At 39.5% G+C, this 11,620-nt stretch overlaps 1 protein-coding gene across 1 annotated transcript in view; it reads right to left on the bottom strand.

Moving 5' to 3' along the window:
- Positions 1–2,123: 2,123 nt before the first annotated feature.
- Positions 2,124–11,620, bottom strand: part of snx19a (sorting nexin 19a) — a 92,743-nt gene continuing 83,246 nt past the window's right edge. Inside the window, exons 6-17 of the mRNA XM_051401230.1 lie at positions 9,869–9,949; positions 7,131–8,624; positions 6,906–7,044; positions 6,723–6,823; positions 6,523–6,642; positions 6,045–6,163; positions 5,511–5,601; positions 5,256–5,406; positions 4,914–5,037; positions 4,095–4,279; positions 3,882–3,969; positions 2,124–2,980 (exon numbers count right to left, since the gene is read on the bottom strand). Coding sequence (XP_051257190.1) covers positions 2,851–2,980; positions 3,882–3,969; positions 4,095–4,279; positions 4,914–5,037; positions 5,256–5,406; positions 5,511–5,601; positions 6,045–6,163; positions 6,523–6,642; positions 6,723–6,823; positions 6,906–7,044; positions 7,131–8,612 — 2,730 coding nt within the window. The 5' untranslated portion in view covers positions 8,613–8,624; positions 9,869–9,949 and the 3' untranslated portion in view covers positions 2,124–2,850. The remainder of the gene's footprint in view (positions 2,981–3,881; positions 3,970–4,094; positions 4,280–4,913; positions 5,038–5,255; positions 5,407–5,510; positions 5,602–6,044; positions 6,164–6,522; positions 6,643–6,722; positions 6,824–6,905; positions 7,045–7,130; positions 8,625–9,868; positions 9,950–11,620) is intronic.

Here is an 11,620-nt window from a genome sequence, read left to right as displayed (position 1 = left end):
GTACAGATTAAGATTTTGACCTGATGATGGCGCTACAGAGGAAAAGTCAGGGGATCACTAAAGTTATTAAGTAAATAAATGTCTTTTTCAGTTTTAAATTCACAGAGCACATTGCGTTATCCAAGTTCAGCTAAAGATGACATTGAGGGAGGGGGATGATATTAGTAGTTGAGTTTGTTAACGATATTAAACAAATCTAAGATATTTTTCTTGAAATAATAAATTCCTAAAAACAGTTGAAATTGGTCAATTAATTATTTATTAGTAGCTGATAAATAAAAAAATAAATAAAAATAGACAAACATCTGAGACAGGAGTCCACAGATGTTTGTACCATTGAGCGATTTGTGGTGAAAATACAGCTGCTTTGACTTTGAGACGTATGGGGCCACCATCAATGCAGCTCGAGGGTTTTGTCTCCTCTGGCTGCCAGTGAAGTCCCAAAGCATGAGACAGGAGGTGGGAGCTCGCCAGTATCAGCCCATGATATCATGAGAAAGGAAGTGAGTTGTGCTAAATGTTCCTAAGATCGTATTTATGAAGTCCTTCTGAACTGCAAGTGGAAACAAAGGGAGCAGACTTAAACACTGACATCTGACACAAGTTCCTGCACAGCGTGTGAACGTCAGCATCAGGAACACGAGAAGGTTAGATGTTTGGATTGTGTGGGTATTGTGTCCACCCCTATGTTACCTTTTGGACAGTGCCATTTTAAAGCTGTACAAAGAAGCTACTGCAGGGCTATTGTATTGAATTCTAGCATTTTATTGTATGTCCTCTTGTATTTATATTTTCCTTTGCATTAAACAGATCAATGTCTCTTAAACTGTGGCACTTTCTGCACTGTGGCATGGTGATTCTAACTTCATCAGATCTCTTTGAGCTTGTTTGTAATAAAGTGACTTATTTTATGAGTAAGGTCAAGACCGGCTCTATGAAAAGACTTTAAGATAATTTTGACTGACATACTTAACAACTGTAATTTTACAAAGCATAAATGCCAATATTGCATTGGCATAGTATACTATATATCCCAGAATCTCAATCTTAGTTCCACTTGAAGTTTTGCCAATGCTTTTATAGTATTGGAGGTCTGAAATTGACAAAAATAAATGTGAATTTAATGATTTTGAGCAAACATTTGGGTTTGTATTTCTGTGGGAGAAAATGTTTTTCATGTTAAACTGAGTTATGTTGCCATATGGAAACACGTCATCGATACTGGAGATTTAGTTCCACGTGTCTCTTAATTTGCTACTTAAGCCCAATTCAAAAAGAACATTTTTCACCACGCTTTAATAACTCATGCAGAGAGGTGGTAATCTTTCACACTCTTGCAGCCTCATCAAAGAGAAGATACTGTCTATGAAGCAATGAGTATTTTTCAAAGGCTGCTCAGGATCAAAAGATCATGGGAAGACTATAACACAGCACGGCACTCACTTTTGCTAAATCCTCTTTTATTGATGAAATTTCAGTCTGGGATCTTGGTTGAATCATTATTGAAAGCACACGAGTCAAATCTTAAACTCTTTTCACACATAGTGCTCCCAGTATGAAGCTCTGACTGATTCAGTCATTCAAGGATGGTTCCCACACAGTTGTTGTCACTGCCAATACAAACTCTTATTGTGACAAGTTTTACTCTAAAGCTACACTATGCAAAAAACAAAATATATGTGCTCGAATGAAATATGCTCTTGTATAGACACACTAATTAAAAAAACACACAATCAAATTAAAATAGATAACCTACGCAGCAGTGTGCAAACAGTCCCTGGTTGTTCGGCATAAGTGAACATACTGAAAGTTTTCTGATGACCTTACCTGTTGTCTATTCACTTAACAGAGTTACCTTAGCGTCAGACCAAAAGTTAAAAGTTACAACCAACACTCAGAGAGTATCAGAACCAGATTAAACTTTAATCTCAATAGAAGAACCTCATTTAAAACGTGGTTTTCTGTAACATGTTGAACTTGGCTACCTCTCATTAGTGAGAGCGTATGTGCACAAATTCTGGCTTAAATCTGCTCATCAAAACTGGATTACGAGTAGGAAAACACTCATAGTTTGGAAGTGGAGAAGTAAATACAGACAAAACACCTCACTAAACACAATAACATCTGTGTGACAATCATTTTATATGAAGAAATTAGGATTCTGTTCTTACATTTAATACATTTACTGATTCAGGGCATCAGTTTTTGAATCATATCAATCTAAACTATCAGATCACCATCAGAGTGAATCAGATTCTTTGTGAAACTGACAGGAACTAAACCATATACAGTATAGCTTTAACCCCTCCTTCACACAGCTGGTTTCACTGATAGCCATCACAGTGCTCAGCTGAAGGCACTAATTGCATTGAGAAGTGTAAGATACCGAACTTAAATAAAGGACAGATTAAAAGCCTTATATAAAATCTTAAAACAGATTCATGAATATATTTTAAAGCCCTCAAACAGTTCAACAAAGCAAGTGAGGACTTAGAAATATCATAAAAAATATCATCAGGCTTGTGCAACATAGAAATCTTGATGAATGAATCAATAAAAACGATAAACAAGAACAGACCACATGACTGTGTCAAAAATATAAACACACTTTTCATCCTTCTCATCTTTATGATACCCAGAGTTAGAAGGAATGGGAGTTTGAATTATGAATTTCTGAAACAAAATGAAGCCGCATAATTCTAATGTGACTGCACACAGTCATCCCAGTCATCACCCAGTGGACTCCAGAGACAACAGGTCATTACGAATACATCACAATACACACATATTCTGCTCATTATCCACCAATTGCTTACAACTGTGAGGCAGCAGAGTGTCATCATGTGCTAATCACATGTGAGGATTGTCTCTCTCTGTGTCTTTGGCCAGGTTCTGCAGCAGAGACCTCTGGAAGGCGTCGTCACACGACTCAGGGATCAGAAACTCCAGCAGCAGGTCACAGATGCAGTAGATCAGATGCCTGCACATAAATACACAAACAGGGTTAATGACTGACTGACATCAGCTGTTACTGATGTTATATGGATAATATGGAATATGAAAATTATTCAGATACAGCAGATGTATTTAATTCTATCTTAAACATCAACATTGTAGTGTAGGGTCATAAAATATATTTTTCTTGTTCTGTGTTCCTAATTTTTACCTCATGATCAGATATTGAAAAAAGAACTGAGGGGTTAGAAATTGTCTTAAAAGTGCTTGCCAACAGGCCATGGGAGCTTTTCAGATTTTGTCAACAGCCTTCTCATTTCTTCATTCAAACCACATTTATTTTAATCTTGCAGGCACAAATCTCCTTTTCTTTATCGTATGCAGTAGGGCCCCAAGAGTTATTATGGCCCTGTTTTGTCAATAGCTATCACATTTTTCAACAGAGACAACTGAGCCTCCACTCACTATAAACACAACCTCCACTTATCATCAAGAAAATCATGAAATATGGCCCAGTGCAATTCTGACTTGTATTTGTTCACTAACTTCTCATTCTGTTTTCCCTTTGAATTTCCACCTGGAGCATGACCAGTTACACAGCTTTATTTTAGTCCATTATACTTAATATTTAATATACCGAGTAAATGATGATATATGTATACATATTATTTTTACTCATCGTGGCAGTGTAGAAAACAATTTAAGGCAGAAAATGAAGCAGATTACAAACTTTCGGTGCAATCCAAATATAGATACAGATGAAGGCTTTGCGTTACACCTCTTGTAGTTATACTGTCTAGTGTGATAACCAGATAAATACTTGTTCTGTATACACTATTGATACAGTTCCTAAGCTACTGACTGTAGCCGTCCTAAAATAGCAGAATCAGACGTGTGTTTACCCGACAGTTTGGTTGTTGACTCACTTGTTTATCTGATGGTCCTGTAAAGACTCCAGCATGGTCTCCAAGCTCAGTCTGTACTTCTCACTTCCCAGCATGTCAGTGATAAGCTCTATTCAGGCACAAATAATGGAACAAACCCAAAAGGATAACTCAGCTTCAGGAGCCTTGCAAATAAAAATAGCATTTAAGGAGCATTCAAACAGCTACAGTCTGAATCTAACAGCTGCTAGGTACCTGGAAGCAGCTGCATTAGACAGTCCAGACATTGCTCTTTTGTTTCCTCTCTTTCTGCGGCACTACGCTCTGGCCGTGGTTGGGCAGGCAGCGTGCCGCCTGGCCATACAGCTTCCTGCAGCACTTGTAGGTAAATAACCCAGCAGGGGGCACTGGTAAGGTGGGCAACTCCTACATCCAACCACCTGAGACAGAATCAGTAGTTTAATGTAATAGTGGTATCTGTTTTTTCTACTAAATATCAGCCACATGCAAACATGCTTTAACTGATCAGGAATATGAAAGACATGCACACAAGGGGAAGAAACACAAACAAATATTTTTAAATCTCTATAAACTATTGCAGGAGCATGGACATTATTTACTGACATGCTTAGTGGACCTTAAAACTCCCAGAGGTATATGTCAAGTCCAAAAATGGAGGCCAGCATAATCAGTTAACAACAACAGAACACAAGAGATTAGATGAGCACAGTTCCCACAGACTGTCTGGTAAAAACAACCCCAGTGGTAATTATAGATTCCCAGAAAGGAATAAACATTTAAAGAAAAAAAAAATATTTTGAAAGGCAATCTGACAAACCACATTGTGTCTCATAAACCTGCCTCTTATACTAGAAGAGGACCCAGCATCTGGATCTTCAGCTGTATGATGGAAAAATAATGTGCCACAATGTCACCTGCTAGTAAAATAGGTCTGCAGTCACATATTTCATATATAAGTAATATGTAACAATAAGATTATACATTATTATTATTACAAATACACCCTATACACACACAATAAAATCAGCACAGAAGCTGAGAAGTGACTCCTACCTCTCAATAAAGGTACCAAAGAGCAGCCTGATGGTCTTCTGTATGTTCTCTGTGCACAGCCAACTCCACTGGTCCTTCATCAGCAGACACAAAATGTTTAAAGCAACATCTGCCACAGCTGTATCTGCAGTACACAGAACACAGTGGGACACATATGATACACCATACAGACAAACACATCAATGGTGGCAGGGGACTACTAGGAATATTCAGCAGATGTCCCAACTAACTGTACAGTTCTGCCGCACCCAAGTGGTGATGCTGCGTTACTGCATGTTGCTTCCCGCGGTCCTTATGGACATTATGGATAAACTAAGACAAGACTGCTGTATGAATATTAACCTGTCCCATGAGTTTTCCCTGAAGTCTTCTTGTCTTTGCCAGGCAGCTCACAGCTCTGTTTCGATGTCTCTTTCCCATTCGCCCCACATAAAAGTCTTTCCTGCTCTTCGACAAAGCTTTCCAGGCTAGACAGTGACATGCCATTGAGGACCTAAAGAGCCATAATGAGAAACACAAACATGTCAGCTGTTTCCAGTATCCATTTCAAACACACATGTATCAATCAGAGATGGTAAATACAGTATGGTAACTTACAGCACTGCCTTCACTAAAGCAGTATGTCACTTTAGGATGTAGGTCAGGTATATTGAGAGATGGGGAGATTTTGCTTGGGAACATAAGCCTCCTGATGCATGAAACACAAAACCAGAAAATGTTACATTACAGTCAAAAAAGAGAAGATCACTTACAAAATGATAAAAACACCAGAGAAACAAAATAATTTAATGTGCCCTTGGGTGTGTTCTGTAGTGATGTATTAACACCCTGCACTGTTTGAATTGATTGTTGTGAGATTGAAGCATGACCGGTGGTCAGCTGTAGGTTAGGCAGTGGTTTCAATATAAGAGTAAGTGGATAAATTGTCACATTTTTCTCGAATCTTTGCTTTTTTCCTGTAAATCCATCAATTATGTTATTCAAATAACTCAATCTCAGAGTGGAAAGTAGTCTTTGGTTTAACCAGTCACAGTCATAATCAAATGCAAACTGTGATGACAGGGTCACAAAATGACACAGCATTGTTATTAAGGAGTCACATAGCAAAAATGACTGAGACAAAGTTCTGACCTGTACTTTCTGTTGTCCATTGTTCTTCCATCAGCATCTCCTTCAAGCTCTTCTGTTGGACTGAGGGGCTCAGGATGAGGGAAAGCTGTCTTCAAGGTGTCTAAAGCATTTTCCATCATCTTTAATGGTGATCAAGTCAGAGAAGACATGAGACAAATAAATTCCCCAATTTAAAATGTACAAAATGTAATGCATAGTGAGCTTTAGAGGTACTGATAGGTAGATTTGGTTCCCACTGGACAGAACCAAGCAAATTGTTCAGGTTTCTTCAAGTCTTCATGCTAAGCTAAGCTGACAGATATGAGAGTGGTATCATCTTACTCTTGGCAAGAAAGAAAATACATGTATTTCCCCAAATTCTTCATTTTATCTTGAGTGCGTTCATTTTTCCCTCATTTTATCAAAGGAATGCCTAACGATCATGAAAACTGTCAGAGTCTGGCTTCACAAGATCTCCAGGATGTAGATTCTTTCTTACCTTATCAATTCTTGACTTGACAAATGGCCTTCTTCCAAAATATGTGCAAACATCTGAGTTTAGAGCCAGAAACTCCTGCATGTCCTCACTGTTGGATGTCTCGGGAATACTGCTCAGTTGCTAGAGAAAAAAATCAAATCAATCAAATTACAGAACCACAGGAACCATTTATTTACTGGAGTTACGACCCTAATACCTACTTTAAGGAACGTATCCAGTTGGCTTTTACGAGCTTCGACCTTGTCGTTGTCTGCATTGCCAAATGGGAGGTCAGGGAACATTTTCTTTGGACCTTTGACATCTGAAATCCACAACAGTAACTATGTATCTGTCTTGGTATACTAAGGTTTCACAGTGAATTGAAGCAAAGAATCATTTCTTACTCTTGATAACTTTCTTGACTTCAGGCTTTTCCTCTAAACGTGTTTGCAAGTTGAGGAACTCGCTGTATCTCCGGTTAACAGTGTGACAGGACACCGGTTGCAGGGAGCCACTGTTTTCGGCTTCAGCCACTGTCTCAAACTGTAAAACAGAATGTGGTTGTTGATGTTTGGTGATCAATAATACATACTCAAATATCAGTCAGAGGAAGCATGAGGTGGCATTACCTTCACAGTGTAGAGCTTATAGGGATGACTGCCTGTGCCACGCTGCTCCTTCGCAGTGACAGTGCCAGAAATTTGCACATTCTGGATGCTCAAAGTTGCAGCTTGGTTATTGGGGGAATCAAAGTTACAAGGGGTTAGACAAAGTCTTCTTGGAGGACAAGTTGGGGATTTCTCTTGGGCTATACCCGCCGGCCATTGGGAGTCCTCGGGCACCACCACCTTCAACCCAAGAGTTTTCAGAGGGCCGAAGCAGCCGAAGGCCTCATCTTCCTTCGCATTGATCACGTTGCAGAAGTTTGTTGGAGGACCACAGTCACAAAAGCCTCCTGTCAGCTCATCTTCAGAGTCTGAGTGAATTAGGGAGTCCAATGAAATAATTTTGGACTCTGGTGAGTGGGAGTAATGGTCAGATGTGAGTGAACAGCAGTTCACTTTGCATGGTGTGAGCAAACCTGTATGGCAATTTTCTACTTTCCCAGCAGACATCAGGCTAACCATGCTGCTCTGTGAGGAATCCTTCTCACAGAGTGAACTCTGGCTCTGTAGATCATCGACTTCAGAGGTACTTTGGCTGGTAAGATCAGAAGAAGACAAGGACTTGCACGTGGTCCAGGATTCCTGCTGGAGCTGACATCTGTATAGTGCATCCTCCGGGAGCTCTTCCACGCTGATTTCCTGTGGTTCTCTGGATCTGGTGATTATGTCTACAATGGTCTGGTTGAGCCAATCGGGATCAGATACCCTACTTATGAGCGGCAACAGCATGTTGCAGGTGATGAGTTCTGTAACCACGTAACCTCCAGTCCTGGTTTCCATCTGAGGATATGGAACAAGCACATTTAAGACGAGGTTAACTAGAGCTCTTGAGTAGCTGAGCTCTGCGACTGCACTGCTCACAGCTGGGTGAGGGGTTTCTACTTCACTGTAAAGCTGCCAGAGACTAATACTCTTCTTTTGCGTTGACTGTATCTGTCTTGCCACCATGTAGTTCTGCAGGTGACAGCCATATAGCTCTAGCAGCCGTTGAACCAGGGCTTTTCTGTCCACTTGTTGAGCACGCCTCTTCAGCTCCATTACTGACTCCAGCATTGAATTACGCACCGCTCGTTCAAACTCCCCCTCCACCTCTGGCAGCAGAGTGCGATACCACGAGGACACAAAGTCACGCACCGCTTTGTGGACAGCACTGTGGATCTCATGGTTCAACCTCCACTCATGTTCAGGTGAATACAGAGGTGGGTTCACTTTGCCAAGAGGCAAAAAGTGTTCCAAGTGGAGAAGGCTGTTTGCATCTAGTACGGCACGGGACCCAAGCCAACCCCCGAGAACCACCAAGAGACTGGTGAAGATGCAGAGGAGCCAAACGTTCACAAGGAGATGGAAGAGGACCAACCATGTCAGCAGAGCTCCGAACCCTAACAGCCTCGGCTGTCCAAGGAGCTCTGATAACGTCCAGTGGTTAGAGGTCTTTGTGGGAGGCATTACAGTCAGCAGCTGTTGAAAAAAGACAATGATTTTGTTAGAACCAGTAAGAATAAGAAAGTGGCGCTTCGGATTACTTTTTTTGTCGTATAAACTCTCACACCTTAAATGATAAACCCAATTGCAGCTCTTCTGTATTTTGATGGGACTTTTCCTTGTTGTTTAGAGCTGCAACTAACAAATGTTTTTAATCTGAGTAGTTTCTTGATTTATCGTTTAATCATTTGGTTAAAAAAAACAGTTCGGAAAAATACAAAAACTGACATCCATCCCAGTCCAAGTTGTTGTTTTTGTCCGATCAACAGTACAAAGCTTCTCGGTTTATAATTAAATAAAAACCTCACAATGGAAGAGCTGAAACCAGAGAATTTGGGTATTTTTTCTTACAAAAAAAGTGTTTCCAAATAGTTGATGATTAAACTCCTGTCAGTCGTCAATTAATTGACTAATCTTTGCAGCTCTACTGTTAAATGAATACTTTCAGAGCTGATTCTGTGAGTATACTGTATGTTTGAACTGAGACAGTTAACTCATGTAATCCCCACTGTACAGTACCAACAATGACTTGTTAAAATTGAGACCGCTATGCTTTATTGAATTCAATATGACCAGTTTGGTCATTATCAGCCTGTAATACACAAAACCACACCTGCTGGGTGCTTATGAGATACTGTTTTATATTTATTACTCACTTAGTGTGATTTTATCACCTGATACAGTCTAAGAACAACACACAAATGTAATGCTAGGCTGACAGGGAAGCAAACCAACATAGCTATTATTCTATTTTCTGTATGATATTAACCAGATCAATATACCTACTGTTACTCTTAGAGTAGCCTATATGTCGTATACTCTGGTGACTATATTACACTGTGATGTAGTAAATAATGGCAGCAGCAAACAAATTAAAATGTGGTGCAACCCTATTATCAACAATGTGAGAGTATTAACATCATTAGAGTGGGACTTGTTGCCATGATAATTTGTACACTTAAACTGACAATAAATCTTCTAAAAAGCTTAGACTACAAGCTGTAGCATTTGTGTCTAGTTTTCTTGTTTTTTCTTTGGCACTTTGACTAAACCTTTTGAGAAACACCCCTTGCAAGACTTGTTTACAGATACTGTGCACCCGGCTCTCAACTGAAGTCACAGATGGAGTTAATGTACAGTCTGCAGACACAGGACTGCAGTTATTAGGAATATTAACCCTTGTTGTAAACCCAGCTGAGAGACAATAAAGCAGACATTACCTGAAAGGTTGCAGGAGCTTTATAAGACGAATGCAGGCAGTGTAGTATGTCTTCCTCCTCTGGGACATGGCTTTAATCCTCCTACAAAGATTATCTGGATCAGTCTGCAGGTCGAGATAGACACACTCACACAGTCCATATGGACAGCTAACTGTTAGGTGTCCACTTGACCTGCCAGCAAACAAACACAACAAGCAGCAGATCCCTCTGGTCTCCAACCCTATAGGATGAAAATTGACTTAATCATAAATGAAAGAATTAAAAAATAAATACAGAAATGCTGAAATAAATACAATAAAATAAATTGTATTATTATATTCGTAAATCTAATAAAAAATATTAATTAATCAGAATATAAGGGAATGTATTCAATTTATTTTACATTTAGTTAATTCAACATTAATTCATTCTTCATATTTATAATGTAGAAATACAATTAAGATTTAATATCTTTTATATCCCGATTATTACAAACACGTATACATTTATTTATGTATTTAACTATTTATTTCAGCTTTTATTTATATCGATTTCTGTATTTATTGACAATTTAGTAATTGTTATCCTTCATAAATGCGCTATACTGAAATTAGTACATGAAACATACCTCGTATATATTGTATGTTTAATTGCATTGTTTTAATAATGAAATAAAATATCATTGTATATAGTAATAGTTATAATCAATAATACAAATGTTTGCTTTTTACTCTTCTACATTTATTTCATACATTTGTGTTACTTTGCAGATTTAAATAATTAATGCAAAACAATCAATAAATTAATTATTATTATCATCTCCTCCCTCGTCACAGAAATCCTTAACTCCTCCTTCAGCACTGGTTCTGTCCCCCAAACACTCAAAAGCTGCTGTCAATCCCATCCTCAAAAAACCTCGTCTTAACCCCGACACCATGAGCAATTTCCGGCCCATCTCCAATCTTCCCTTTCTGTCAAAAGTAATGGAACTTGTTGTTGCCTCCCAACTTAAAGCCCACCTCATTTCCAATGACCTAGTTGAACCATTTCAATCAGGTTTCCGCTCACAACACAGCACAGAAAAAGCCCTCCTCAAAGTCATCAACAACCTCGTCCTCTCCTCAGACTCTGGTCACCTCAACATTTTCATCCTCCTGGACCTCACTGCAGCTTTTAAAACCATCAACAACACCATTCTTCTCTCCTGTCTTGAGTCTTCCCTCAACATCACTGGTGGTGCCCTCTCCTGGCTAAGGTCATATCTCACAAACAGACAACGGTTCATCAATATCAATAACTGCATCCCCTCCCTGTCCCAAGGCGTCCCCCAGGGTTCAGTGCTTGGTCCTCTCCTGTTCAACCTGTACATTCTCCCCCTTGGTAAACTCATTCGCCATCATGGCCTCCGCTTCCACGGCTATACTGATGACGTCCAGCTCTACATCTCCACTAAATCCATAACCCCCACAACCCACTCCACTCTGACACACTGCTTCACTGAAATCACATCATGGATGCATGCCAATTTCCTCAAACTCAACTGTGACAAATCTGAAATAATGATCATCAGTCCCAAATCCCTCATCAAGCACACAAACAACCTCTGACTCACACATACGCAACCTCAGAGTCATCTTTGACAGCAATCTCTCCTTGTGATGTCAACTAAATCACCAGAACTGCCATCTTCCACCTGAAAAACATTGCACACCTCTGCCCCTCACTCTCCTCTTCTGCTGCTGAGACCCTCTTCCACGCTTTCATCACATCCAG

The sequence above is a fragment of the Dicentrarchus labrax genome, unplaced genomic scaffold, assembly GCF_905237075.1.
Source record: "Dicentrarchus labrax unplaced genomic scaffold, dlabrax2021, whole genome shotgun sequence".
Classification (NCBI taxonomy): domain Eukaryota; kingdom Metazoa; phylum Chordata; class Actinopteri; family Moronidae; genus Dicentrarchus; species Dicentrarchus labrax.
Note: the sequence above shows the minus strand (reverse complement) of the source record. Positions and strands in the feature narration are given on the sequence as shown.